At 48.3% G+C, this 27,436-nt stretch overlaps 10 protein-coding genes across 10 annotated transcripts; 5 read left to right on the plus strand and 5 right to left on the minus strand.

Moving 5' to 3' along the window:
* Positions 1–439: 439 nt before the first annotated feature.
* I303_100765 (calcium/proton exchanger) lies at positions 440–3,270 on the minus strand (the record flags this gene model as incomplete). Its single annotated transcript, XM_018404135.2, has 10 exons — positions 440–461; positions 516–632; positions 706–1,534; positions 1,595–1,781; positions 1,836–1,913; positions 1,977–2,005; positions 2,064–2,158; positions 2,213–2,275; positions 2,339–2,487; positions 2,572–3,270. The coding sequence occupies 10 exons, from the start codon at positions 3,268–3,270 to the stop codon at positions 440–442; spliced, it is 2,268 nt and encodes a 755-aa protein (XP_018266789.2).
* A 1,992-nt stretch (positions 3,271–5,262) lies between these two features.
* Positions 5,263–6,463, plus strand: I303_100766 (uncharacterized protein; the record flags this gene model as incomplete). The annotated part of the gene is made up of 3 exons (XM_018404136.1): positions 5,263–5,568; positions 5,649–5,759; positions 5,843–6,463. 3 exons carry the CDS (start codon positions 5,263–5,265, stop codon positions 6,461–6,463), a joined length of 1,038 nt encoding a protein of 345 aa, XP_018266790.1.
* A 423-nt stretch (positions 6,464–6,886) lies between these two features.
* Positions 6,887–8,201, minus strand: I303_100767 (uncharacterized protein; the record flags this gene model as incomplete). The annotated part of the gene is made up of 6 exons (XM_018404137.1): positions 6,887–6,990; positions 7,119–7,450; positions 7,575–7,690; positions 7,765–7,823; positions 7,919–8,075; positions 8,136–8,201. The coding sequence occupies 6 exons, from the start codon at positions 8,199–8,201 to the stop codon at positions 6,887–6,889; spliced, it is 834 nt and encodes a 277-aa protein (XP_018266791.1).
* A 299-nt stretch (positions 8,202–8,500) lies between these two features.
* Positions 8,501–11,434, plus strand: I303_100768 (glutamate-tRNA ligase; the record flags this gene model as incomplete). The annotated part of the gene is made up of 12 exons (XM_018404138.1): positions 8,501–8,758; positions 8,839–8,911; positions 8,976–9,013; positions 9,081–9,128; positions 9,226–9,396; positions 9,503–9,682; positions 9,768–9,917; positions 10,007–10,401; positions 10,486–10,537; positions 10,609–10,726; positions 10,862–11,037; positions 11,315–11,434. The coding sequence occupies 12 exons, from the start codon at positions 8,501–8,503 to the stop codon at positions 11,432–11,434; spliced, it is 1,779 nt and encodes a 592-aa protein (XP_018266792.1).
* Positions 11,435–11,717: 283 nt separating this feature from the next.
* On the minus strand, positions 11,718–13,742 carry I303_100769 (6-phosphogluconate dehydrogenase, decarboxylating 1; the record flags this gene model as incomplete). Its single annotated transcript, XM_018404139.1, has 6 exons — positions 11,718–12,228; positions 12,311–13,124; positions 13,197–13,240; positions 13,309–13,367; positions 13,511–13,544; positions 13,726–13,742. The coding sequence occupies 6 exons, from the start codon at positions 13,740–13,742 to the stop codon at positions 11,718–11,720; spliced, it is 1,479 nt and encodes a 492-aa protein (XP_018266793.1).
* A 1,021-nt stretch (positions 13,743–14,763) lies between these two features.
* I303_100770 (uncharacterized protein) lies at positions 14,764–16,583 on the minus strand (the record flags this gene model as incomplete). The annotated part of the gene is made up of 3 exons (XM_018404140.1): positions 14,764–14,847; positions 14,921–15,833; positions 15,979–16,583. 3 exons carry the CDS (start codon positions 16,581–16,583, stop codon positions 14,764–14,766), a joined length of 1,602 nt encoding a protein of 533 aa, XP_018266794.1.
* Positions 16,584–16,945: 362 nt separating this feature from the next.
* On the plus strand, positions 16,946–18,512 carry I303_100771 (uncharacterized protein; the record flags this gene model as incomplete). Its single annotated transcript, XM_065968195.1, has 8 exons — positions 16,946–16,993; positions 17,063–17,082; positions 17,172–17,262; positions 17,338–17,364; positions 17,518–17,930; positions 18,066–18,152; positions 18,276–18,342; positions 18,414–18,512. 8 exons carry the CDS (start codon positions 16,946–16,948, stop codon positions 18,510–18,512), a joined length of 852 nt encoding a protein of 283 aa, XP_065824267.1.
* Positions 18,513–18,936: 424 nt separating this feature from the next.
* I303_100772 (uncharacterized protein) lies at positions 18,937–20,334 on the plus strand (the record flags this gene model as incomplete). The annotated part of the gene is made up of 7 exons (XM_018404142.1): positions 18,937–18,999; positions 19,147–19,244; positions 19,356–19,557; positions 19,725–19,759; positions 19,843–19,945; positions 20,035–20,220; positions 20,317–20,334. The coding sequence occupies 7 exons, from the start codon at positions 18,937–18,939 to the stop codon at positions 20,332–20,334; spliced, it is 705 nt and encodes a 234-aa protein (XP_018266796.1).
* Positions 20,335–21,026: 692 nt separating this feature from the next.
* I303_100773 (mitochondrial 37S ribosomal protein bS16m) lies at positions 21,027–21,623 on the minus strand (the record flags this gene model as incomplete). Its single annotated transcript, XM_018404143.1, has 2 exons — positions 21,027–21,173; positions 21,306–21,623. 2 exons carry the CDS (start codon positions 21,621–21,623, stop codon positions 21,027–21,029), a joined length of 465 nt encoding a protein of 154 aa, XP_018266797.1.
* Positions 21,624–22,132: 509 nt separating this feature from the next.
* On the plus strand, positions 22,133–27,040 carry I303_100774 (uncharacterized protein; the record flags this gene model as incomplete). Its single annotated transcript, XM_065968196.1, has 18 exons — positions 22,133–22,186; positions 22,275–22,507; positions 22,612–22,724; positions 22,790–22,884; positions 22,954–23,370; positions 23,423–23,518; positions 23,579–23,664; positions 23,721–24,014; positions 24,066–25,284; positions 25,345–25,412; positions 25,471–25,565; positions 25,618–25,727; positions 25,788–25,973; positions 26,048–26,191; positions 26,246–26,402; positions 26,460–26,518; positions 26,573–26,807; positions 26,898–27,040. The coding sequence occupies 18 exons, from the start codon at positions 22,133–22,135 to the stop codon at positions 27,038–27,040; spliced, it is 3,804 nt and encodes a 1,267-aa protein (XP_065824268.1).
* Between the last annotated feature and the right edge of the window lie 396 nt (positions 27,041–27,436).

Below are 27,436 nucleotides of genomic sequence, written 5' to 3' on the forward strand. Positions count from 1 at the left end.
TTGTATTTCCATGACTTGATTTGACTCAGCATGATAGACCATGACGCGAGACATGTATCAGATTTTGACCGCATCACCTCAAAGTACACCCCACACTCCATTGAGTGGACCATCTGACATGATCGGTAGACATTGATGCCTTTACTCAGACAGCTTTTCCAAAACGGAGGTGAAACAGGATACATTCGACGCATGACGATACTTTGATTTTCTTCGTTCTTATCGTACATTGACCTCTGCTTTGATTTGACTTCTTTTTGCACCTCGAAACGGAGACGAAAAATACGTGTATGGACAAAGAGATGTTTGGGACTCAGTGATAGAGAACAAATGAAGGGAAAAGATTTGACAGGAAGACGCATGGGACGCTCGAGACCGGCTACAAGTAGGCTGCTAGGCTTTCCAGTATCATGATGCCATCCCCGTCTTCCTACAAAGCCTAAACGGCTGGATCGTAGAACCTACGGAGAACGATTCAGTGTGTGGTCTAGCATGACATTTTGACCGGCACTCACCAACAGACTAAAGCGATAGACAAGTAGGCCATCATCATGACGAAACCTTCCAAGTAATTGGTTCGACCATCCGAAATGGCAAAGTTGACCAATAAGAGGGATACGACCAAGGTGATACTGCATCAGGCCGCAAGTCAGCGAGGTCTACCCATTACTATACGGCAGCACATGTAGTACCGATTGAACTTACGTCTCGAAGTTGTCGAAGAACAGCAACATAGGTTGTCCGATTGCCCAGCCCACAAGAACCAAGATGGGCAAAAGACAGAGGGAAACTTGAATGGAAGATCCGACAGCGATGGACATTGACAAGTTCAATTTGTCTTTAACCGAAACGGTTACCGCAGTGATGTGCTCCACGGAGTTACCGATGACAGGAAGTAAGATCAGACCGACGAACTCCCTCGATACGTTTCCAGTCTCGGTCAAGCCGTCGATGGAGTCGACCAAGCATTCAGCTGTAAAACCGGCAAGACCAGTGACAACGGTCAACATGACCAAAGCATACCAGAACTTGACTTTGGGTTGGACGTGAACAGTTCCATCATCGTCGATGATGACATTATGCTCAGACGACGAGATTGAAGCAGCTTCGATATCCCGATCATTGTTTGGCGGGTGTAAAGAGGAATCGTCCGTGTGATTTCTTGAAATGGCCGGTGACACCGTGGCAGAGGTAGGACTTTGTCGAGTGACAGTAGGCGACAATGTCTTTTCTCCGTAGCTGGAGTTGGCGTTGGTGCCAACGACAGTGTTGTCCTCCGTATCCGCTTCGGCGCCGTCACGTGGTTTCTTGTGTTTTGAAGAAACGCTGAATCGCCTGAACCTCTTGAAGGGAGATCGACCGGATCGATCCGATCTTATCGATGAGCCAGACGAAGAAGACGAGGAGGACGAAGATGAGTCAGCGATAGACGACACCCAATGAGGTCTTGGGAAGACGTGTTCGTGGTGGGGTGCAGGACCAGGAAGAGGATGGGCGATCTTCTCTTTAGGCACTCGGAAGAGGTATGAGTGAGCTGGCGAGCAAGCAAGATCCGTTAGCAGCGCTTCATAAATTGCTAATAATTGTCACTCACTGTATAGCTGGAACATCAGGAACATCGCGTATACAGCCAGAAGGATGAAACTCAGACCTCGGGACATCTTGAGCAGATTGGCGAGTTCTTCACCTTCGGGTTGGAGGCCAGAACGAGCGTCGGAGACCGCGCCTCGCACATTAGGGTAAGCTACGTGGTATGCCGCTGGAAGCACGATAGCAAGAAGCTAAAAATACCCAGTCAATCGGAGAGTTCATTCCATGTCGCCACTCAGACTTACAGAGATACCCAAAAGAGAGATGTGCATTTGAGCACCAACGAGCGTATACAGTTGTTCATGAAATCGCAGACCACCAGCCTGAGGTAAATCCCGTATCAGCGGAGTACACATGCAACGCTTAAAGCGTAAAGGTTGACTTACAAAATAACTCATACCCAAAACAAGGAGTACTGTATTTCAACTAGTCAGCACTTCTGATTGCGAGGAATTAGGGGAGACATGGCTGACCATTACTGAGGATACTTCCTACCATACTGGCTTGTACGATGTCGATGTCACCCTTGACCAAGGCGAGAATGGCAATGAGCAATTCCACAGCGTTACTGTGAGTCAATGTTAGAACCGAATGATCGTTGTTAGGTAAAGTCGTGACTCACCCAAAGGAAGCATTGAGAAGACCACCCCAAGCTTCACCGACTCGGTGGGCAAGTTCTTCGGTCCTACATCAGGGGATTTGTCAGTCAACTTCGCATTGATACGATCGTGCAGGGCCGATCACTCACGCAAATCCAAGACCACCAGCCAAGGGAACGATGGCGATCAGAGAGGTGACAAACACCGCGACGGAATCTTGATGGGTGAGATGTAACGCCCATGAGATCGGAAGAAGCACAGGCATTGCCACTAAGAATGGCTGTGACTTGATGGTATTCTGCGGAGAGCATGAAATTAGCCCAATTCGAAAGTGAGGGTATGAAAATCACCCATAGTGTGGACAAGCTGGAGGAATACTCACCCTGAAACTCTGCTTCCAGGTAGGTTCGATGAAGGTCCTCTTGACTGGGGTATCTTCGCCCTCAGGGGGGCCTCGTTTGGGTGGCAGAGGGATCGAGACCGACAAACTCTTGAGAGGAGCCAACCTGTTCTTGCCACCGAGATTGGGTGCAGAATTGGATCTTGCAGGTGGGTTGAAATCGGTTCTATCGTCACCTTCGACGGTGGCTGCTCCCTCTTTGGACGCTACACCATTGTTGGCGTTGGCGTTGCTATGACTGTCGTTGTCGTTAGCACCAGTGATGGTGATTGAAGGCATTCTTGAGTGACCGCGATTGGATCGTGGTTTCAAGATAGTCCTGGCAAACGACGATGATCTACTCTGTGGGTGTTTGAGTATACCTTTGCCACCGGTCCTACCTTGTCTGTCGCTGGCTTCGGTATTACGCCCCGTACCGGACATGACGATGTTGGGAGGGACATCACGAGTGTTTGTGTCTGTAGTGGGTCGAGTCGTGTTGGCGAGAGCATCTTGATTGCTTGATGCGTGTTGCTTCTCGTCGAGAGAAGGTTGAGTGTCCTTGAAATTGTGTTCACTTGTCTGTGGGGTATGTACAATGGATTGATTGTTATTGTTGTCGTTGATATTAGTGGTTATAGTGGGAGTAAAGCCACCTATATCTGGTTCGGGTTCAGAATCTATAACAGTGGGAGTGATCATCGAAAGGTGGTGTGTCTCTTGTGGGCTGTCCGAGTGGGATTAGCTTGGCTTGGCTTGATATATGTGCTGTGCGAAGGCAAGTCGATTCGAATCAACGATGCTGTGTAAATGAGAAGAAAAGAGAAGTAAAAGGAAACAGTAAGCAGAATGCGATCAAAGGAGGTTGAATGATAAGGATCAGTCAGTTTGCATTCAGTAGGATATGACCGATGACCGTATCTGTCGATGCACCATGCATCATGCTGTGCTGATCTACGGTGTTTCCTTTGATAGTTGACTGTGTAGCGTGTCACCTTGGGTCTTGCGTTCTACGGAAAGACTTAGTCAACCCAAAGGAGGGAGAATTGTCTTGGCATTCATCATAGCGTGTTCCGGAACTTTGCAATTGACGCATTAGTCCAATCGGATTGCGTCAATCCACGCGAACATGATGCATCCGAGCGCACGTGGTGAGTATACCTTGTGACTCACTTCTGTTCGTTTGGGTAAGGAATCAAGATGGAGCTGCCTTACCTTGTCTCGAGGAGTTCGAGAGGTAACATGTCAAGAGCTAGCAAAAAGGATACCATCGCTGTGTAACGCGTGATTGGCAATATGTACCACAGTGTCCATTTCGGGACAAAGTAGATTGCTCATTCTCATCACTCAGTGCCGCTATCTACCGTACCGGCTGACCCGGTCACGAAAAAGTCAAGTGGGTGGGTACCTCTCCTTCGTCTGGTATTTTGTTTGTCCGAGGGCGAGGGCAACGAGCGACTTATTCTTAGCATCCATGTACGATGTACGTAAATACCAAGAAATTCGAGGATGCCACTTCCACGTCTTCGTCTTCGGGATACATCACTTCCGTCTTATCCCTCTTCCACGTAATCCGTCGATCTACAGACGAAAAACCAAAAAGAAAGCAGAGGAAATTACGTTATTGCCAAGATCAGCGACTGCGTAAGTGACCCCTATATAAACTTTGATCATACGGAATCAAAATACCATTTCTAAACTTAGGTCTATCAGATGTATTTCGATAAGAGATTTGCTTTTAATTGATTTGCGTGTGTATGCTTAGTTGCTAAGCCAGACGTTATGAGAGTAATCTCATCGTATCAGAGTAAACTCATCGTATCTGCTTCATGCCTATCAGGTCATAGTGAGGGTTGGTTGAAGTCAAGTCGAGAAGACGTATGCATGCAATTTGGAGCAAGTCTAACCCTCTGACTCGGGAGAAAGGAAGAGCAGCGAGACGCAGACCCGAAGACCCAAAGACGCAAGGACGAAAGGACGCGAGAGTAATGTTTTATTCTTGGCACGGAGTTCCGGGCCCTTGTGGTAGTATCATCTTTCCCTCGGGTTTGATGCCGTTGACAGTACATCGTTTTAAGGATCAAGGAACCAATCGGATTATAGTTCAGGGTCCAAGCTACCAAAAAGATGCCAAAACGATCTCTGGGTTTGCTTGGCATTTCTCGTTTTGTAGCGTCCTCTTTCCAAATATACCTCTCCAACGCATCTATCTCTTGCTGCAAATCCATGTTCATGCAGTCAGTCTCACTCTTATGCTCTGCTAGAGCAAGACACTGCCCTGCCTGAGTCTCTGAGTGTTCGCCTTTATTGATTCGAACGAGGTCAAGCGAAAGAAGAAACGACCGTTGGGCATCTCGGGCGGTTCCAAATTTAGCCAAGACTTTGTACTGATCCTTTTACAAGTCAAGAATAAGAAATAAATAGACTCGTCTCCCTCAAATGATCTACCACCGTATCACACCATTCCAGACGGGAACAAGGAGACCGCCAAGAGATTCATCAGCTTACCTCTTTTCTTTCCCATTCTTTCCCATAACACTTATACATAAACCTACTACCATCCACGTCTCTCATTCCCCCAAACGTCCTACATTCCATAATTGACATCTATACTTTATAACCTCAACCAAAGCATCAACAATTTACACGACTCGAAGTAACAACCATTCAAGTGAAGAAGAACACTTGGACAAGATGACCACAGCCGGCCCATCTTCGCGACACGCTCACTCCCACTCCCACTCTCCACACCCTCACCCTCACCCTACTCAGACATATCAGCAACAATACCGCCATCACCCATATGCGCCACCTTCAAACACCAAGAGCGCTCCTTCATCCTCTCGACCTGCTCCCCCACACCGCTCTTCACCTAACGCCAAAGGAGACTTGCCGCCTTCACCGCCTCGATCAAGGCGAGATGGCAGTGAGACGTCCAGCATCGGCTTAGGCGTAGCTTTCGGCGGATCAGCAGGTGGAAAATGGTGGGACGAAGAATTGGTAAGTGCATTTTCCCGGAATAAAGATCATCCTCGAACGAAAACAAGGCTAACGAAGATGAGTGATCTTAATTAATGCAGCCCCCTCCTCCAGCTTCGTTATCCAGTATACTCGACTCGTTCCGCAAATCAGGAGAGGGCGATAGAGAGTTGTTACTGGCTATACTGGGCGCCAAGAAAGCCGAGGAAGAGGTGAGTGATCACACGGTCTCCTTAACAGATCACATGAGCAGAGGCCTACGTGTAATGCTGATTATGTTGATTATCACTATTAGCGATTATCCGCTTTGATCCAAACTAGACTCACTATCCTTCAAGCTCGACTTTCTCTCCATTCCGCCGCTGCCTCTCTGTCCCCTCCCCAAGCATTGGAGAATGGTCCCACCTTGCCATTGTCGAACGGCACTGGCGAAGCACCTTTACCTGTGGAACGAACTCCGTCACTCACTTCTTCTCGAGGGGGAGGTAGCACCTCCAGTGGCATGCCATCACCGCCACTCCCCCACCAAACAGGATACATCCAACCTCCTCCCGCTGTACAAATCAACGGCAACGGCACCACCGACAAAGACCAATCAATCGGTGCCGGTGGACGAGGTTATTGGCAATTACCAAGTTTACAATCCTCCCTCCGGGCGCCTTCTTCGCAACACAGTCCGAACTCCAACTCTGATCGATCTCCAAGTATGGGCGGAGAAAGGGGATTGCCCTTAGCTCCAATCAGAGAAGTCAGGATCGATGAGCGAGACAGACGATTCAACCGGGAACAAAGAACAAGCGGCTCGCTCTCGCCCAAATCGACCGGTAGTGATGGAAGCAAACGATCTTCATCTGGCCTTGAGATGTTGTTGGATGCGGGACGAGTAGTCAATGAGAGTGCCGAACGAGAACACTAATCGACCACTCTCAACTCTTTTCTTCTTCTTCTTTGGGTGTGATGTGTACATAGTTTTCGCTCCTTCTCGCGAATGGGCAAGTGAGCGTATCTAGCTTTAGTTGTACTAGATCTATTCATGTGGTATTTTGTGAATGTGAATAACGAGACGAGTTGTGTGAATGAATAGAATATTCTTTCCCACTGAAGTGCAAAAAAATCCGTCAGATGCTTTCCTTCGGAGTCTCTCGTCGGCACCATACACTTGCGGGGTCCGCTGTGCTGAATTTATATACCCTATCTTACCTCAGAAATTGATCATTCCACCAACTTCGAAACTCTTAGCCCCGCCTTGCCCATAATATAAAATGAGACCTGGTCACACCGAATGCATGTAAGGTACAATACCGACCGAAGTATCATTGGCTACTGTTAGAAGAATTGGTTATCCATAAAGCTCGGAATCTTGGCCCGAACCACCGCTCCAACCTTGCACCGTCCCAAACAACCCTTGCCATGATTCCGGTTCTTGAATTTGGACATGGTCATCTGTGAGGTCAATTTGTAACACAGCGCAAGGATATCTCTATCAGCCGGTTGCCTTTTTGTTTGTCTGCTATATTGTCCACCTGTTTTGTTGACTATAGCAATGTATTAAGGGTCTGTCGATGACTTACCTATATTGAGCAACTTCAGTACTATCTGGGCGAGGGCAATCGCATCATTCCTATTATCTCCCTCGACACACCATACACTTATCGCTCCGTGCGGTATTTGAGTGTCTTGCAGAGCTGTGAGGAGCCGTCGAGTGAGTCCTGCGGAAGGTAAGAAGGGCGGGTATCTCGACGATGACGATGACGGTGACGATGACGAAGAAGGCTCATTACTTGGTCGTTGTACTTGAATTTCTTCGGAGATGTTCAGTCGTAAAGGCGGTAATGTCTTTTCTATGGTTTGTATTAATGTATGAGAAGGTGAGGAGGGTGGTAAGATACGTTGATGTGGTGTTCTGCATGTACACGTATGTGGATTCACAAAGGTTCCAATTGGGTCGACACATGACACACGATACATGATTGTCAGCTTGACTTAATTGTCTCCATTTGATGGAGGGTTGAACAGACGACACGTACAGCAGTTGGGCATCATCTTGGTTCGCTGCGTCCAGACTCGTCAGGAACAAGACCGCACCAAACGAACTTGAAATGATGAAATCGCGTATCAGCTCGACATGTTCATCCTTCTTCGTCTACATTGACCCGTCATGCCCTTCATGTCAGCTGAAATGACCATGTAGGATCGGGACATAAACTGTCAACTGACCTTCAACGTGGGCGACCGTTGTTGTATAACATATAGTTCTGAGCCTTCATTTCCGTAGACTAAGTACAGATCATCCCGTAAGCGTCTGCCTCCCAGATACGAGTTCAAGTTGGACAGCCCAACTAAAAAGATTGGAGAACAGACGAAGACATACCTTCCAGTCCACCCGTAACGATTTCCCCCGCGTCCCCTCGTCCAGAGAAGGGCACGACTGTATCCCCTTTGCCGATGTATCCTATACGTCTCAGTCCGAGGGATGTAATAAGTAGGTCGGTAGTCAGTTGAGGCACATTTCCTAGAGATACAGCCGGCTACCAGATTCCCAATTTGTCAGCTTGGCTGGAGAGGCGGCCACTCAACAAATCACTCACCAATATCAGTGTAGCATTCTTCAGTGAGCTCGAGCTGAAGTTGCCTATGGGGTAGAAGGTAGTCATACTGGATATCGGCAGTCCTTATCTGTGCTCTGTAAGTTTCAATGTGGAGATGAAGTGGTCTATGAGTACAATAGCCTGAAATATCTGTCGAGTAACGTTACTTCGTATAGGACAGACACTTACGTCAATATGGGAAATGATGACGTGGAAGATAATTTCCCGAAGTCAACCTCTTTCGAAGGAAAAGTAGAAGTGGTCGGCTTGTTTTCGTTGAAATTGAGAGGTATGACAGCTTGATCGTCGACTGTCGAGATTGGGAAGCTATCGAGGAGAAGCAACTTGGAAACATATACTTGAGTATGAGAAAGTCAAATCTGCCTCTGATTCGGTCCATTTTCGGAAGACAGTCCATCTGCCGCAGATGTCATTCCACTTCATCGACCTCTTCTTCGTCATCATCGTCAAGCACTTCACAAGCTGTCACGCCCAGACTCCGATTCGCGCCTTCGCCTACAGGTTATCTACATCTCGGCGGGCTACGTACGGCTCTCTTCAACCATTTGCTAGCGAGGAAATGGAAGGGAAAGTGGCTACTACGCATCGAGGATACGGATAGGGTATGTATCTCTCGGAACCTCGATGCTCTGCTCGAATAAGCTCCAGCTGAGACCACTGTAATTGCGATATCAATGTATAGACTAGGTTCACGGAGGGTGCTGTAGATAGTCTGAGAGGAGCTCTGGAATGGGCAGGACTGGACTACGATGAAGGTCAGCTTATGCCAAGGAGTTCTACCTAAGAGCACAAGCTGATGGAATGATACCCCTCTTCAAGGTGTTGGAGTAGGAGGAAGTCATGGACCATATACACAGGTAAGTCACGATACAGCTCTGATAGGGACACATTTGATGATATGGCTGACCAGTGACGCGCAAACAGTCTGAAAGGCTAGATATCTATCATCATTATACGAACGAGCTTTTATCTGTACGTTTACATGCTCGATTAAACCCCACTTTTCATGCTCTTTTGTATCGCAAGCTTAACGGAAAGTTTAGCTGACCTGTTCTGTATTCGTTGATAGCGGGACGAAGCGTACGAATGTTTCTGCTCCCCAAACGAACTCGAAGCTATCAAGACGTCTTTGAAAGCTCAAGGCCAACGACATAGCTACGACGGACGATGTAGGCATATCACGGATGAAGAGAGGGTCAGGAAAAAGCGAGCTGGTGAGAAGTTCGTGGTGCGGTACAAGGTGAATCACACTTCCACCTCCAGATTTGAACTTGCGCCCGATCAACATGTAACGCAAATCGCTCAACTTGCTGACCTGCATCCGATGTTGATCTACTGATGGACAGTCCTCGAACGAGTCTATGGATATACCGCCCGACCTGATTTTTGGCGACCATCAGCCCTCGGCGCCGACGTCCGGATTCGATGATTTCGTATTGATGAAGTCGGATGGATGGCCGACGTATCACTTGGCCAGTGTCGTAGACGATCATCTGATGGAGATCAGTCATGTCTTGCGAGGAGAGGTATGTTGCGTTATCCTTAGATCAGCAGGAGGAAATGGAGCAACTTCTAGTCCGATTGTCATTGCTAACCCGTGAATGTGCGTAGGAATGGCTCCCATCGATACCGAAGCATCATTCACTATACAAAGCTTTCGGCTGGACACCCCCGCAATTCGCTCATCTACCCTTGCTGTGTAATCCGGACGGCACAAAGCTGAGCAAGCGGAAGGGCGATACCTTCGTCCAGCATTACATGGTGCGTCAGCCCATCCGCTATCGCCCATGCACATTCTGGTCATCCGGACACTAGCTGACATCACAGATCAATTGATGTTTCCTGCGCAGAAACAAGGCTACGAACCGGCAGCATTACTCAACTTCCTCGCGTTGATGGGATGGGATTATCACTCGGCCTTGTCAACGAAAACCACCTTGGATCCGCATATACGTAATGACGGTAACTCATTGTACGAGCTATTCAGCGTTGATCAATTAGTGGAATTGTTCGATATTCAGCATATAGCGAATCGGAAGGCGTCGGTGAATATCTCAAAGTTGGATTTTCTGAATAAGATGACGCTCAGAAGGATGGCGGATAGGCTGGGCAAAGATGGTCATATGGTCAATCTGGGCAAGGAGATCACCCTTAGCCAAACTGGGCAGGGCGAGAGTAAAGAGAGGATGGGGTTGATAAGGAGGTTCCAAGTTGGTTTGAGGGAGGAAAAAGCTTTGAAGGGGTGGTGAGTGGCCGCGAAAGCATAGATTAAGACGATGCCACAATCGAAGTCCGAGTTTCTAATGAACCTGTCTGTGGTAATCTGCAGTGAATTAGTGGAGGATCTGTCATTTGTTGGGAAAGTATTTGATGCAGAGCTGGTGAGTTGATGGTATTTGGCTGCAACACATCGGCCACTCCCTGGACTGAATCTTCCTTTGCGTATGCGTAGCCCCGAACGACAATATTGAAGGAGATGCCTTTACATTCCATCTTCTACTTCTTACCGCCAACATACGAGTGTCACGAATCGCAATCAATGTTGAAAGACCTAAATCTGAGGATATACTGTAAGTCGTTTCTCCTTTGTGTTCCAATTCCGAAATAAAGATCAAGAGGGAAGCACGAAGAATGCGAAGAAGCGAAAGATGCGAAGAAGCAAAAGATTCATATTCTAATGTCTGCATGTTCTTGTCATTCTGCAGGTCAATACGTCACTCTCTTCGCGGATACTTTACAAGAACATTACACGTCGACGTCGACGAAAAAGCTAGATGAAGATGTGGTATGGGACGTGATACATCGGTTATTGGATCAGCTTAATCTGGATAGGAAGCCTAAGCTGCTGGTTCCTATTCGACATGCATTGACAGAGAGGAAGGTGAGTATTTCACTTGTCACCAAAGCTCCTAATTTCGTCCTGTTCCCGCACCGTTCCACCTTCATTTGATTTCGCTTCCCCGCCGTTTCACCCTCTCGCCCTCTCACCCGCCTGCCAATCCGCTCTTCCCTTTCACTGTACCCCACACAAATCCGCCCCGTCGATCCCTCCCCTCTCTGCCTGCCATCTCCCGTGCTCCTCCCGCTCCTCGCATTCAACCGCCCATCTTATGCCTATCGTTTGAAAGCTGGACTGACAAAGCATTCCCCGTTGATAGAAAGGACCAAGCATACCGGAGCTAGTCACCATCTTGGGGTTGGACGAATCGTTATCAAGATTACGCAGAGGTGTGGAATATGTAAGAGCACTAGATCAAAGTAGGAAGGGGCAACAGTAAAAGAATATCCATATATGTCATTGCAGCTCATCGCTGTCCGCCTGCTCATGTATGTATGCAATACCATCACCACTTGCTCACTGCATTAACGAGAACTTGATCCACAAATCCGACAAACACGAGCAAAGCAAGAAAATCACCGTGATGCATGAATTTCTTATAAAAGATCTGTTATGATCTGATTTGCCTATTTTACTTAAGCCTAAGACTTGTCATACTCAATAAGGAAGGGCTACACCGAAAACTCCGGAACACAAAGACGACACCACAACCACCCACCTTCTTAAGCGTTGTAAGTGGAAGAAGAGACGTTACCGGAGGTAGCGGTCCATTTGACGTGGACGTCTTCACCTTCTTTGAGGTGGTCGTTACCCATACCAGGGACGACTCGGAAGGTGTGGGCACCGAAGAAGTCTCGTTGAGCTTGAATAAGGTTGGCAGGGAGGGTCTCGGTTCTGTATCCGTCGAAGAAGGACAAAGCGGTGGTGAAGGCTGGGATCGGGATACCCCAAAGTGTGGATTGGGCAATAACTCTTCTCCAACCGGCTTGAGCCTTGGCGAGGGCGTTCAGGAAGAAGGGGGAGACCAACAAGTTCTCAAGTTCCGGGTTCTCTCGGTAAGCGGCGGTGATGTCGGAAAGGAAAACGGACTTGATGATACATCCACCTCTCCACATGGCGGCGATACCGGCGTTGTTCAAGTGCCAGTTGTTGACCTTGGCGGCCTCTCTCATGAGCATGAAACCTTGAGCGTAAGAGATGATCTTGGAAGCGTAAAGAGCTTGCTCGAGGTCACTGGATTGGACAAACATCCGATGAGCAACCCATTCTTATCTACAAGGCCTCTCGAATCGGCTCAATGGATGATTCCACTCACTCAATAAATTGTTGCTTGTCACCTTGGAAGGGTTGTCTCTCGGGGGCAGCGATGATCTTGGAGGCTCTCACTCGCTCGTCCTTGACGGCAGATAGACATCGAGCGAACACAGCTTCACCGATAAGGGTAAGGGGCATACCGTTGTCGAGAGCATCGATGGCAGTCCATTTACCGGTACCCTTTTGACCGGCTTTATCGAGGATCTTTCGGACCATGGGGACACCGTCAGTGTCGTTGAACTTGAGGATATCTCGGGTGATTTCAATGAGGAAAGAGTCGAGGACACCGGTGTTCCACTTGGTGAAGATGTCGGCGATCTCAGATTCCTCAAGGTCGAGACCTCGCTTGAGGATGTCGTAGGCCTCAGCAATCAATTGCATGTCTCCGTACTCGATACCGTTGTGGACCATCTTGACGTAGTGTCCGGAACCGGTCTCACCGACCCAGTCACAACATGGTTCACCTTGGGCTTGGGCGGCGGTCTTTTGGAAGATCTCCTTGATGTGGGGCCAAGCGGCATCGGAACCACCGGGCATCAACGAAGGTCCGTTTCTAGCACCTTCCTCACCACCTGAGACACCGGAACCGACGAAGAGGAGACCCTTGGCTTCGAGCTCGTGGGTTCTTCGGATGGAGTCGGGGTAGTGGGAGTTACCACCGTCAATGATGATGTCACCCTTTTCGAGGTATGGCTCGAGTTGAGCGATGAAGTCGTCGACGGCTTGACCGGCCTTGACAAGTAAGATGATTCGTCTGGGTCTGGCGAGCTTGGAGCAGAGTTCTTGGATAGAGTGAGCACCAATGATGTTGGTTCCTACACGGCATTAGAGGTGACGTAAGCAATGTCCTGTCCCGGAAGCAGCGCTATACAGCTAAAAGGACTCACCCTTAGCTTCGTTGGCAAGGAAGTGGTCGACCTTGGAAGTGGTTCTACAAGTCATGAGTCCTGTCAGTAAATCCGCTTCGAAGCATATCGGTGGAAAAGCTGTCTGACTTACCGGTTGTAAGCACAAACCTTGAATCCCTTGTCGTTCATGTTAAGGATCAAGTTTTGACCCTGTTAAGTGGACGCCGGAGAATCGATATTTGCAGGCATTGAGAGAACAGGGGCAAGCAGAAAGGGGGTAAAGGTAGAAAGAGTACGGTGTGTGTCTTGGTCAGCAACTGAATCTGACCATTGAGATGCAACCTCGGACGTACCATAACGGCCAAACCGATAAGACCAACATCAGCGCTACGGAAAAGACAAGCATTAGCGACGAGTCCTCAGTGGTACTACTCAGACAAGGGCAAGATTGTGTGTGCATCAAGATCAAGTTGAGAAGGGAAGTTGGTGACATCGGGAATTAGCGGCCGATCAGACCGTCATTTCCACGATCTTCCATGACGGCCTGTATGACGGAGAGGTGACTCACAGTTGTTCAGAAGCCATTTTGATCACTTGTTTTTAGGTAGTCTAGGTGAGAGTGAGAGTGAAAGAGAAAGAGAGGAGATGAGACTGGTTTGTTTATTCGAAAAGAGAGGAAGCAGAAAAGAAAAGATAGAACGGGAAAGAATCAGAGTAAGAGAGCGGTGATGCATCCATCCCATCTCATCCACGGCACATGGATACCTAGACCGCATAGAGGGACAAGACTGGATTCAGGGTCCAATCCCACTGTCAATGAGATAGTATGACGCCGTAAGTGGCAGAATGCATACAAGTCCCCAAAAAAACACCCGGTGCATTCCGCGTTTGCGTTTTTCTGTATGACGTTTTGTGCTATCTTTTTGCTATTAGACAGGAGTACTTCGTGACATGGGCATAGTGATCTATAGTATGAGCTAATGCTCGAGCAGATCCTGGTGTCCCGTCTTCATCGACCTGTATACGCTCGAAGATCCTCGTATGCAGAGTGAGGCATTCATTCTTCACAACAAAAAAATATCCCAAGGCCAGACAGAGAGGAGCAGGAATGAAAAAAACGCCGTCGGGCCGACGTACCGGCGGGAGAAAAATCCATCAAAAAGCAAAAAAAACACGGCAAAAGTGATAGGTGACCAACGGAGATAAGCAAGAAGGCTGAGACGAATCAAAATCAGTCATGTCCGGTACCGGCACTTTTGTCCGATGTGTGTTGTGATGCTTGGCCGGGGTCGAGACTTTTGTATATGATTCTCGAATGGGTCAGCCTGAAGCATGAAGCATGAAGCATGAAGCATGAAGCATCAAGCATGGCACTCAAGTGAATGTCACTTCTCCATGCGCTCGTGCAATAGTGCTTTATGATCAGGTCCAGAAGATTGCGACTATCAAGATATACAACAGCTTGCATATCCACCGTTGCCGGACAAGAAGAAGTATCTCCATCGACTATGTCTGATGGCGGATGGCAATTATAAGATATATATATATATATATATATATAAATATACCGATCAATCATACTTCTCCATTCATCTGCGTAATGATCTCAGAGACTTCCTGGATGTGGATTCTCCCCGTCCCTCTCGCCTCCCGGATCTTTCAAATGCCCAACAGTGGATGTCGATACATGCTATGTGGTGAAGCCAACCATGTTGGTCAATAGAACAATCAGATCGCAAAACGTTGCATCGATCGAGACTCACCTTATCCCAATCTGACACAGCAGCATTGATCCATCCTCTTATGTCATCCAGCGCTCTATCCTGATCGAGCGTTGATGCATCTTGCGCTTCAGCATCTTCAGGATTCACCGATTTTTCAGGTTGTAGCTGAGCTTCTTGACTTTCCTGCGGGACCACATTCTCTTCGGTGTCCCGATCTGTATTGTTATCGTTGTGCGTTGTTAAGGCTGGTGCTGTTGCGGTTGACGTTACCGTTGCCATTGACGCTTGTCCGTCAGGGTTCTGTATGGTTGAGTTTGAAAAGCCTGAAGGACCGGTCAGAGGATGTTGAGTTTGAGGCCGATGACTGAATGGGGAAGGAATGACACTCTTCTTTTCGTCCAATTTCTCCCTGACGCCTCGAGCTTGTCTACGCAGACTTTCAATCTCCCCTTTGAGATGATCTAAGATGGTATGCAAGCTACTGCGCTCCGCTTTCGCGCTTTGCAATGTACTGAATTTCTTCAGAAACTCATCCCTCGCTTCCTTCAAGTGTTCGTCGTCCCCTTCATCTCCTCCATCTTGCTGCGCTGTATCCTCCTTGCCAGACGATAAGGGAGTGCTCGTACCTTTCTTCAGCTCTGCAAGGGTGATGTTGCGCTCCATCAAAATTCTTTTAGTATTGTATAATTCGTTGGTGAGCTTGTCGATGTAATTGTAGTCTATACCTGTACCCGTTATCTCGACTGCATCGCTCGGCTCATCTACAGTGATCGGTTGTGCGGCCACTTCGACTGCGTCATTGGTTGGAGACGTAGAAGAGGGAGGACTGGTCCCATCGTTACCCCCTTCGGCGGGTGAAGAGAGTGATTTTGAGGCTAGGAGAGTTTGCAGTCTCAGTCGAAGTTGAGCATTCTCAGATTGCATATCTTCGACCTGCTGTTCCAGTGCTAGTCTGGTGGTGGAGCAAGACGGTCAGCAACCAATTCATGACACATAGGCCAACACGATGGGATGGTACAGTGTCCAATATGCGGATTGGAGATATGGAAATGGAAATGGAAATGGGGATGGAATTGTAAGTGGAATTAGGAGCTTACTGTTCAGCTTTCCGTTTATGTCTACTCCTTTCGGCAGCTTGCTTATTCTGCAATTTCTGTCTTTCCCGCTTCTCCGCATCCGTCATGCCTTTCAAGCTCATCCCGCCATTTGATCCTCGGAAGGTGCGGCGATCCCGTTTGCTGACTTGGACCTCAGGCGCAGGGGTGGAACTTTCAGGCTGCGTTGGCTTTGGCGTTCTTGCCTCTATTGGCGGTTCCGATTCCAATTCTATTGCCACTTGGGGATCGATTTGATGTGAGCTAACATCGATATTGGCATGGGCATTGGCATTGGCATCGTCATTGAGATTGACTGGTGCATCCTGCCTGAGGTTATCGTCGTTGGAAGGTTGGTCATCGGGTATAATCATAAAAGGGGATTCATCATGCTCGTGGTCTAGGATTCCTACGCTATTCGGCCTGTGTATTTGGGCATCGAGGTGAGACAATTGTGACTGAGATGGCAATAGGGATGCCAGGCCCTCGTGGGTTTGAGAATCATCGATGTCATGATCATGATCGAGTATAGTCGGATTATCGAATTCAGCGTCGACGTCTACGTTGACATTCGCATCTAACATAGAACGGTAATCCAGCCTTGACATCTTCTGGGTCCCTTGACGGGCTTCGGCGGAATGATTGGTTTTAGTCTGATCAGATAAGATAGTCGCGTATAGAAGGAGGAGAGTCTGACGTGGTTATGAATCGGAGAAGGATGCCTTTATTTTGATACTTGTCAAATCACTTCAAAAGGGATGATGTGGAAAACATTGACATTTTCAAAATGCTCGAAGTTGACCTTACGTAACCCTGCCAGACCCATGACCACCTCCACCCGGTCCGGCAGTGACGACATACTCAAGAACGATGAGCAAAGTGAACATGCTCGATCAAATACAATACTGAAAGATTCCTAATTATCCCAGCTTGCTATAGATTGTAGAATCATCGTAACACACTAGTCAAGATGGGTGTCACCGAAACTGCCAAGAGCGTCACCATCAACCATGAGTCTGTGAGTACGGGCCAGCACCCGTTCATTCAGCTGAGTGAGGGATCGTGGCTGACGACTTCAACTCAACAGGGATCCAGTGCCGAGATCTAGTATGTACAACTCGTTTCAGCCTGTAGCTCCGGCGCAGGTCGGGAGATTTGGATAACTGATTGCTGAACATCATTGACCGATGACGCAGTTACTACGGTGCTCATGTCGTTTCGTGGAAAGCTGGGGGCAAAGAGCGACTCTTTATGAGTGGTAAATCCGCTTTGGACGGCAGTAAAGCTGTACGTAGCCTCCATCTTGTTGCCTAATCGTGTCAAGTATCATCTCTCTCATACTGACTTTTGACATCTACGCAGATCCGAGGAGGTATTCCCGTTGTCTTCGTGAGTCGAGGTTTCAGCTGCTCCTCATCTTGACCAAATTGCATCAATGGGCGGGGCTCTTGTCCGCTCGCAGAGCAAGATAAATCATTCGCATAATGTCTTCTGGTTGCGATGGGATCTGTATACCGACTTTCATCTGGTATTTGTACCTAGCCAATCTTCGGACCGCCTCCAACCTCTCCACCAGAGTACGCAGCCCTCTCTCAACATGGTTTCGCGCGAAACCAGATTTGGAAACTCGACAAAGTCATCATGGACCGACCTGAGGGCGTATCCATCCGATTCTTGGCGCCGCCTCCCCCAGATTCGTTCGCACACAAATACAGATTGGCCTACGTGATTACCCTGAGCGAACATCAATTGTGCACCGATGTTCACATCATCAACGAGGACGACAAGGAGTTTATCTTCCAGACTCTCTTGCATACGTACTTGGCTATACCCGATTACCTGAAATTGAAGGTCTCTGGCATCGATAAAGGTACGACGTACAAGGATAAAGTACTAGATGGGAAGATGGTACAATCTGAAGGGGAAGATATCGTTATCGACAGGCCGATTGATAGGTATGTCGTGATTTTCATCATGCCATCGACCTCTTTCTGCTTGGACTAGGTTTTGAACCTGGACTGGCATTCTGGAATTGCTTTACAAGCATAAACACACAAGAACGACGCTAATTGTACCAGGGAATTGTGCAGGGTGTACCACAAGGTACCCTCCCAAGAGATTCACGTCGACGATGGAGCCGGATCTGGCTTCAAAGTGAGATTCAGAGGATTCGAAGAGTAAGTCTTCCTATCGTATCACTCTACACTTTCGACTTCATCGACAACCGTTATCTCTCTGAAGCGGAGGAGACACCGCACGATCTTGTGCTGGGTATCTGTATTGATCTATTTCTTCGCCAGCGTGACCGTCTGGAACCCTACCGAGGAGGTCGGAAAGGGCATCGTCGACATGGAAGACAAAGGATGGGCACGTACACTTTCTCTGATGTCCGCCGCATTGACAAGGAGTGTGCTGATGAGACCTTTCGGTTGTGATAGGAAAAATACATCTGTATTGAGCCTGGATACGTCCGTGATTTCAAGTCACTTGCACCTGGAGAAGAGTTCTTGGGCCAGCAAGTACTCACTGTACTTTGAGATCGCAACGATTCTGAGGATCAGCAGACTATGAGTGAAAATGAAGTAGTCAAAGAAAAAGCGCGTATGTAGCATATATATCATGATGCTTGTGAAGATTCGCATGTATGCATGTGCGAAGTTTCTTTTGAATCTTGAGTCATGCTTTGCGATGAGGATTCGATGCGAGTATCGCTTCCGCGGGGTTGGGCAGCTTAGCTATCTAGTGGAAGCTTCCAGAGACGTCATACCCTTTCCCACGTGGTTGGTCGAACCGTGAAACCTGGATTCGGTTCACCGTTTCGAAGGTTGCAACTTCCCTCTCAGCTTGGACTACTTCAACACTTTCATCACTGCCTAGCAATAAATTGCGCTTTTCTCGACTCGACGCAGTTCCATTCTTCTTCTTCAAGTAGACTCCACAGAGAAAAAGACATTGATCAAGATGGCACCTATCCACCCCGAAATCACCTACGCTGAGCGATGTAATGCCACTGAGCCGGAAAAGGTGAGTTGAGGTGATCTGTAACTTTCATTCCATCGACTTCTTCCACCATGACTCGTCCAGATATGAGGATATAATCTTCCTCCGCGTATGCCTCGTCAGCACTGGGGGGCGGTGTAGTATAGCTTGCTGATTTCCTCATACTTCCAGAACATCATCTACTTCACCATCAACACACCTGATATTCAAGGAGAACCGAAATTAGATATCAAGCCTACTGAAATTTCGTTTGCTGCTAAAGCTGGAGAGTGAGTCTTTTTATCCTTTTGGAATCACAATCAAGTCGATCTGCCAGTTGTCATCGGCTTGTTTGGAAATATTCAAATTATATGCTGATTACTGATTGGTGCACTTTGTAGCGCTTCAAAAGGTGTACCAGAGAAAGAATATGCCTTTGATCTGCAATTATACGACGAGATCATCCCTGAAGAAACTAAAAAGGTCATCACCTCCCGAGCGATCGTGTTGGTTCTGAGAAAGAAAGAGCCTCGATCAGAGTACTGGTTGAGATTGACAAAGGAGAAACCTAATAGAAATTGGGTCAAGACTGATTTCTCCAAGGTGGGTTCGGTTTGGTTTGGTCTGGGTCGGTCGTCAACTCCAACTCTCACAACCCCCAGTAATCCCATCTATCCTCGTTCTTCGCCTTTCACAACTCCGATCACATTTCAGACCTATGCTTGTGTGTCGTGGTCTGTGGTCGGCTGCTGATTTTTGGTATGCTGTAGTGGGTTGACGAGGATGAACAAGAAGGTGCTGAAGAGTGAGTCTTGCTCAACTATGATTGCTAAGATGAATGAAGGGGGAATAGCGAAGCCATACTGACATACGACCTATGGATCATAGCCCAACTGCCGGTATGGACATGGCTGGTATGGGCGGAATGGGCGGTGGAATGCCCGGTATGGAAGGTATGGGCGGTATGGGCGGTATGGGAGGTATGGACTTCGTAAGTCGAATCAGTTTCTTTGACCTGCACAGCTTGTGTAAATGTGTAAAGATGAGATCAGGCTAATTCGCGTGACCTTGATGGTGCAGTCCAAGATGATGGAGCAGATGGGAGGTATGGGCGGTATGGGAGGAATGGGCGGAGGTATGCCAGATTTCGGTGCGGGCGAAGACGACGAGGCAGACTCGGATGACGATCGAGTACCTGACGAAGAGGAGATCGAGGAGATCTCTACTTCCGGTGCCGCCGATAAAGGAAAAGCGAAGGTCTCTGGGGTGAGTGATTTGAGTGATTTCAGCTAAATATCAATTCCACATCCTGCGTATTCGCATGGAAGGATTTCAGCTGATCTGTGTTTGACTTCGTTATAGCTCGATGATGTAGAGTAAATGTATGTCAACTGAGATAGATGAAAATGTACATTCACGCCGAGAATGGCGAGAGCGGAATCAACTGTGTGAGGTCGAGGAAGACACTAATTGGGGATCAGAGCCAGGCTGGAGGGAAGGAGACGCAAGATAAAATGTTTGACTGTTTATGCATAGCACCAGAAATAAATGTGTACACTGATACCGCTCGGTCATACGTTCATGCCGAACAACGTTCTTGGCTCTTGGGTCAAACTCGATGTTTTATTTGACGACGACGGTATGACTGATCGAGATCAGCACAGCACAGCGTATGTTATCGAGTTGTTCGGTCGATGATTGTCAGGTCGTACAGGCTTTCGGTCGGATGATCAATGTACGCAGGTCGGGCACAAACATCATTGTTCTTAGCTTACATTCAACGAGGGGCCGTGGTTTCCCATATGACGTTGAGGGATTTTCAATGAGTGTTTTACCTCTGCCCAATTGCCACTGCATATCTGCAACACTGAGATACATGTGCGTGCGAGAGATGTTCGGAGCCAGAGTCTTTCTTCTGAAACCCCGAATTGGCTGGGATTGATTGACCAGCGATTCGCTGTGATGATGGCCTAAATGGATCGCCTTCTCGGCAGATGATCTGAAGATCCCTAATATACATTCATGAATATATACATGTTTGAACTATACTATGCCCATGCCTATGGCTATGGCTATGGCTGTTGTGGTATTGTCTGCTTTGTCGATGTTGACGTTGTAGGCGAGGAAGCGAACTGCGATGATGGTGAGGAGAATGTTGATGTCGATGGTTCGGGTGACCAGGGATGTTGCCATTTATGCGGTGTTGTGAGTACGCCACCCTGAGCATTGAGGATGCAGATGGGCAAGTCAGCGCTGAGGCCTGCAAGTCGACTTTGGTATACCAACGCATAAAAGGGAGATGGATCTCTTGAGAGATGTCTCAATGGTGATGAGTGGACAATCAGACTCACCCTTTCCAAGAGTTTGACAACACTCCTCGTAGGTTGAGCCCCGACTCCGAGCCAGTAATGTATCCTATTGACATCCCACTTGATCTCTTTCTCCTTCTTTATCAATTCACTGCCTCCTCCTCCCCCTTCTGCAGGAGAACCGAATACGTTTGCCTCGGAGGGAATCACCACGCCTTTCCTTAGTCTCGGTATCGGATCGTATATCCCTAATGTCTCCAAAGGTTTGCCTTCTCTCGGACGCTTCGAGTTGATCGCTACAATGTGATATAATGGGTTCTTCTTGTACCCGTGTCGGGCCAGGCGGATTCGGACGGGCATTGCGGGTTATGCGTGTGAGAGTATACGGATTTATGGTGTGGCGGGTGGAACAGGGAGCTTTTTTTATGGAGGACCTGATTCAGTGACTTTTTCGAGAGGGTTGCAGGCTTCTCTGCTTTCTTCACTCAAGGTATGTTATCCTTGCTGTATATGGGTGTCGTTGTTCTTTGCCTGCTCAAGTTGATTTCTTGAACTTTTGGATATTGTCAAACCGACCTTTGGAAGAGCGGGATCAAATGATCGAGGTGGTCATCTCCTTATCAAACTCGGATGAACCAGCTGTCGGTCCAATTTACTCCACATCATGTCTGTCTCAGCTAGCCAAAGACCACGCGACAAATTACGTCAACCTCGTTCCGTACGAGCCCAATGCTTTTGCCCCGCGTTGACCTGTCCTATTCGCAACAGAGCCACTTGCTTGCCATACACTCAGCTTCTCAAACATCAAGTATTACACTTCTTATCATATCTTCGCTCGAGTGATACACTTACCAGGGACTCGGCTCAAAATGTCAAAAGCGCCAGGCCAGCTGAACGTACAGCTCTCGGGCTTACTCGAGAAGGTAAGCTCAATCTCATAGATTAGGCAATGAATTCACCTCCACTCTTCCTTGCTTGAGTATGAGCTGACGGGGCTTATGATGGTTGCAGATGAGGTCGACCGACTCGGACCATCGAGTGATGGCTCTCATCGACTTGAACAAAGAGCTGACCAGGTCTCTGACACCTATACCAACATCTTCATCGTCATCGACCCCTATACCAGCTCCAAGACGACAAGAGGTTAATTATACAGATGAATATACGGAAACGACATTAAGCGAGAACGTACTCAAGCTCTTGGGAGATTCCATTGCTGAAGTCAAGTCGGCCGCCGTATCATGGTAAGTCTATCAGCAGTATGCCGTTGTCTTTTCTGCGTCGCTCTCACTCCTTGAGTATCAAAGGCATACCTTCATATGGCTAATGTTCGCAAATGACAATACAGTATCTCCTTGATGGTCCGCAGACCTCGTCCAAACGTGATCACAAATATCGTCAACTCGTTGCTGGATGGTGTGTCTAGTCATGACGAGGAGAAAAGGGATATATCCTGTCTTGGTGAGCTACACCGGCCTTTTTGGAGTACCTCAAACGTCAGCTCATGTCATCTAACCGACTATTAGCTCTCAAGTCGGTGGTATCGGAGATGCCGGTGGACGGCCAACAAGTGACAGTGAATGTTGAGAAGATAGTAGCTCGTGTCTTTGCACTCTTCAAGGTGAGCTTACACCGCCATCGCTAATTCTCCAGAGGTTCTACAATCTGAGCTGACGAGATGGATGTGTAGAACGACATCAATCCTCAACTTGCTTCTGAGCTCCTCCAAACCCTTACCGACCTGTTCAATCGATTCGCTTACATCGTCAAGACCTCCCAAAGTCTGCAAAATACTTCCATTACATCCCTTACAGATATCCTGTCAACAGGTAGACCTGCTATAAGGAAAAGAGCCATACCGACGGTCTCGGCGTTGGTGTCGTCCAATCCGGGACTATTTGATACGGCCTTGAAGGCGCAAATTGTGGGAGGATTATCAAATGACGCGGAATCGATCCGAGTCTGGTTAGGTGTCATAGCTACTTTGGCTCGAGGCGGAAGTGTACATAAGATTGGGACGTTGATGGCTGAAGGAAACATCGGGGATGTCATCCTGAAGCAGACGCAGAATCCTGAAGATACCGAGACGGTAGAAGCTGCTTTAGTTGTAAGTCCTACAATATACGCAAGAAGCGCAGGTGACTGACTGCGGAAGGCAGGCTCTGGAAGTTCTGGTTCTAAGGTGTCCTACCGAGATTGCGCCATATGTGCAGGCTATAAATGAAAGAGCTTTGGCATTAGTCAAGTACGATCCCGTAAGTGATGATGCGCTTGGCCGTCTCTCCGTCGTCGATCTAGCTGACGTTTCCATGCAGAATTACGTTGACCTTGATGATGATGATGTCGACATGGACGGAGAAGAGGAAGGGGACGAGGATGAAGATGACTTTGAAGACGACGCGTGAGTCCTGTGCATATGTTGATTCCAACCGCGTGCTCACCTATCCATCCGGTCAGCTACTCGGACGACGAGGATGATTCCTGGAAAATTCGACGATCAGCAGCCAAGTTGCTACTAGCCTTGATTGGAACCCGGAACGAACTTCTTGTCGATTTTTACAATACCGCTGCGCCCGTCCTCATCTCCCGTTTCAGCGAACGGGAGGAAAGCGTAAGACTCGAAGTCCTTGCTGCTTTCGAAGTTCTCCTCAGGCAGACTGCTTCCGCCCGTGTTGCAGAAGTCGTGTCTGGCGGCCGGAACAAGAGGAAAAGAAGCGAAGGCATGGACGAGGATTACGCCCCGGATGACAGGTAAGTGCAGATAGTTCGTTTAACGCCGAGTGGGCTGATATCTGTTATCAGCGTGGTATCGTATCTTCGAGTTAGTCTGCCTCAAATCACTCGTGCTATACTCAAGCAGATCTCTTCAAAATCTGTATCAACCCGTCAACAGTGTTTTGTGCTTCTTCGAGAGGTATCGAAGGCGCTCAACGGTGGGCTGGACGATTCGGCAAATGCCATCTGTGCGGCTGCGACCTCAGCAATCCGATCGGTCGATAGTTCCACTTCAGCGTCTCTCGCCATCGCAGCATTATCTTTCCTTTCCGCTTTCTTCGTCGATCATCCTGCTCGCGTATATGGCGAACACCTGGGTCAGCTCGTTCCTGCGGTCGTAAGGTGCATGAAAGACAAGCTACAACGTATCAGCTTTGAGGCTTTCAGTGCGGCATCAAGTCTCGCTCAAGCTGCTAGACCCAAGAACAACTCATCACCCTTGCCTCCCGCTTTCGATACGCCTATCCGGCAACTCTTCGACGCTACAACCGAGATCTTGGCCGATAATAGTGTGGATGGGGATGTCAGAGAGAGAGCTCTGGACACTCTTGGCTACCTCCTTGTCCACGAGGGAGATGTCTTCATCTCCTCTTATACGACTGCTCTTCCCCTCATTGCGTCGCGACTCGCCAGCGAAAACACAGTCACCACCGCGGTGACGGTCATCGGCAAGCTAGCGGAATCACCCCTGTGCAAAGGATCAGAATTCGAGGCGTGGTTATTGCAAGTCTTACCTGAAGTGGTTGTCGCTCTTAGAAGGAGTAAACGATCAACGACGAAGACTTCAGAGTTCACCTGCCTCTCACATATCCTTATGAGACTAGGCACTTCTCTGCCCGAGCAAACAGCTATAGGTATGATAGGCGAGTTGCAGCCATTGATCGAAACCCCCGCGGCACTCCAAGTGGTTTCTTTGATTCTGTCTCAGCAGCAAAAATGCAGGGAATCAGTGGATGCTCAATTGTCCCCGACGATAATGTCGCTCATCAAGACTCCTTCCTCCAATCAGCACCTCGCGGAAGCCCTTGCCGCCTTCTTTGCGGCTTACGTCGATGGCGATCCAGATTGCGTAACAAGACTTGTGCCTGCCCTCGTAGAAAATTTAGGAAAACATTCGGCTCTGCCCGACGCTACTAGAGGCGGCACATCGACATATACGACCACAGCCAGAATTGTAGGGACCGCTGTCGCTCATTCCCAGAGGAACGCTGCTGGAGTATTGGCATTATTCCAAAAAGTCATCAAGGTCAGTCGTCTGCGGTACTCTGTACAGCATATTTGCAGCTGACACAACATTGGAACATAGTCAAGCAAAGTCACCGAACCTGATGTGTACCTCTCCTTGCTCTGCATCGGCGAGATCGGTCGTACGGTGTAAGTCGGCTATCATTGTGCCTGGACCTCGTCTCGAGCTTATGCAAGACGTCATCAGCGATCTTTCCACCACGCCTGACCTTCTTGACAAGATCTTGAGTTTCTTCTCTGCCGAAAGCGAAGAAGTGCGAAGTGCAGCTGCCTTCGCTATCGGCAAGTATATGCTGATCGACCAACGGTTTTCTGAGCTGACGGCGATTTGCAGGTAACCTCGCTGTTGGAGCCCCCAAAGTGTTCTTGCCTGCTGTCATCAAGCAAATCGAGACGGTCTCAAGCGAACCTACAAGACTTCTTCTCCTTCACTCTCTCAAAGAGGTGAGCTTTCACGATTCAATAATTGATTGGGATCAAAGAGTACCGACACCTCTGATTTAGGTCATTCTTCACTCATCTCCCGCTCAGCTCGAGCTCCTCGCGGACACTTTATGGAAGCCCCTCTTCGCCGACGATGTCTCGACAAAGGAAGGCGACATCGGAGATGACGGAGTCAGGAATGTCAAGGCTGCTTGTATCGGAAAATTGACAACGACCGCCCCAGGCAAATTTTTGCCTCAGCTTCAGGTTGGTCAAGATTTCATGGTAACCCATTATTCATGATCAGTGGAAAGCTGAATCTGAATCCGGATGATCCACAGGAGCTGCTGAGGTCGAGTCCCAAAAATCGAGCGATCGTGGCTGCTGCTGTTAGGTATACGTTCATCGATACTTCTTCGTCTTATGATGAGATTATCGCTCCCATCATTGTCGACTTCTTGTCCTTGATGCAGGACGCCAATCTGGTAAGCCCATCCAAATCTTCACTGCATCCATACGCTGCTCACCATGAAGCACAGGTTGTGAGACGATTGTCGCTTGCGTCGCTCAACTCTGCGATCCAACACAAGCCTCACTTAATCGTCGACAAGCTCAGCGCGCTCCAGCCCCTGCTGTACAATGAGACTCACATCAAGAAGGAGTTACAGAGAGAGGTAGTGATGGGTCCTTTCAAGGGTATGTGCCGCCGAGTGACATCGCATAGAATGGGCATTAGCTGACGAACCGGTTCAGTCATCGAGGATGATGGCCTGGAGAACAGGAAAACAGCCTATGAAACCATGTACACCCTTGTAAGCTTGATCATTTGATGCTTGTTCATGTCCGATAACTAATGTTGCGAATAGCTCGGCACATGCTTCTCCAAGATCGACCTTCCAACATTCACTGAAAGAGTCATGGCCTCACTGTCGGATGTCAACGAAGTCAAGATACTCGGCTTGATGCTCTTACTCAGACTCGGGCAGATGTCTCCTACATCCGTGATATCCCGACTCGATGACGTCGTTGTGGCTATGAAAGGGATGATGAAAGACGTCGAGGTGAAAGATGATACGGTCAAGCAGGACTTAGAGAGGAAAGGTGAGCACATTTATCCTTCTCGTCTTGTGTCTGTGATATGTGAAACCCAGTTGTTGATTAATGTTATTGATTTTCCGCGGCGGTCAATAGAGGAAATGCAAAGATCGACTCTGAGAACAGCTGTCCCATTATACAAATTGTCGAACCCGCAACAGGCACCTCAGTTCCATGCGTTTGTCAGTGGGTTGTTGGCGAGTGATAAATGGAGAGATTTCAAGGATTATCAGGGGTAGTATGAGGGTTAACGAGTAACGAGAGACGGGTGTCAGTATCGAAGTGGGGATATTGTTTAGACTTCCCTGCAACCACAAGTTGATACAAAGTCAGATCTTCGTCCACTCAAACATTGATCTCCAGATTAGTGTTAAATTCCCGATTGTGCATATTTTCATTCTACGTTTACGTTTACGTCGACGTATCCGCGCACAAACAGGTCGTAACGATCACATAAACTATTAAAGCATTGTATTATACCATGTAAATTTCCTATGAGAGCGGTCACCTGCTCCTGACGAGTATACGAACGGTCTGCAACCAACGTTGGCTGGCTGGGCAAGACACTGACCTGTCCAGTTATCGTAAATTTGTACCATAAGAATGCATGGAGCGTGAAGCATGAAGGCAATGCA

This window comes from Kwoniella dejecticola, chromosome 1, assembly GCF_000512565.2.
Source record: "Kwoniella dejecticola CBS 10117 chromosome 1, complete sequence".
NCBI lineage: Eukaryota > Fungi > Basidiomycota > Tremellomycetes > Tremellales > Cryptococcaceae > Kwoniella > Kwoniella dejecticola.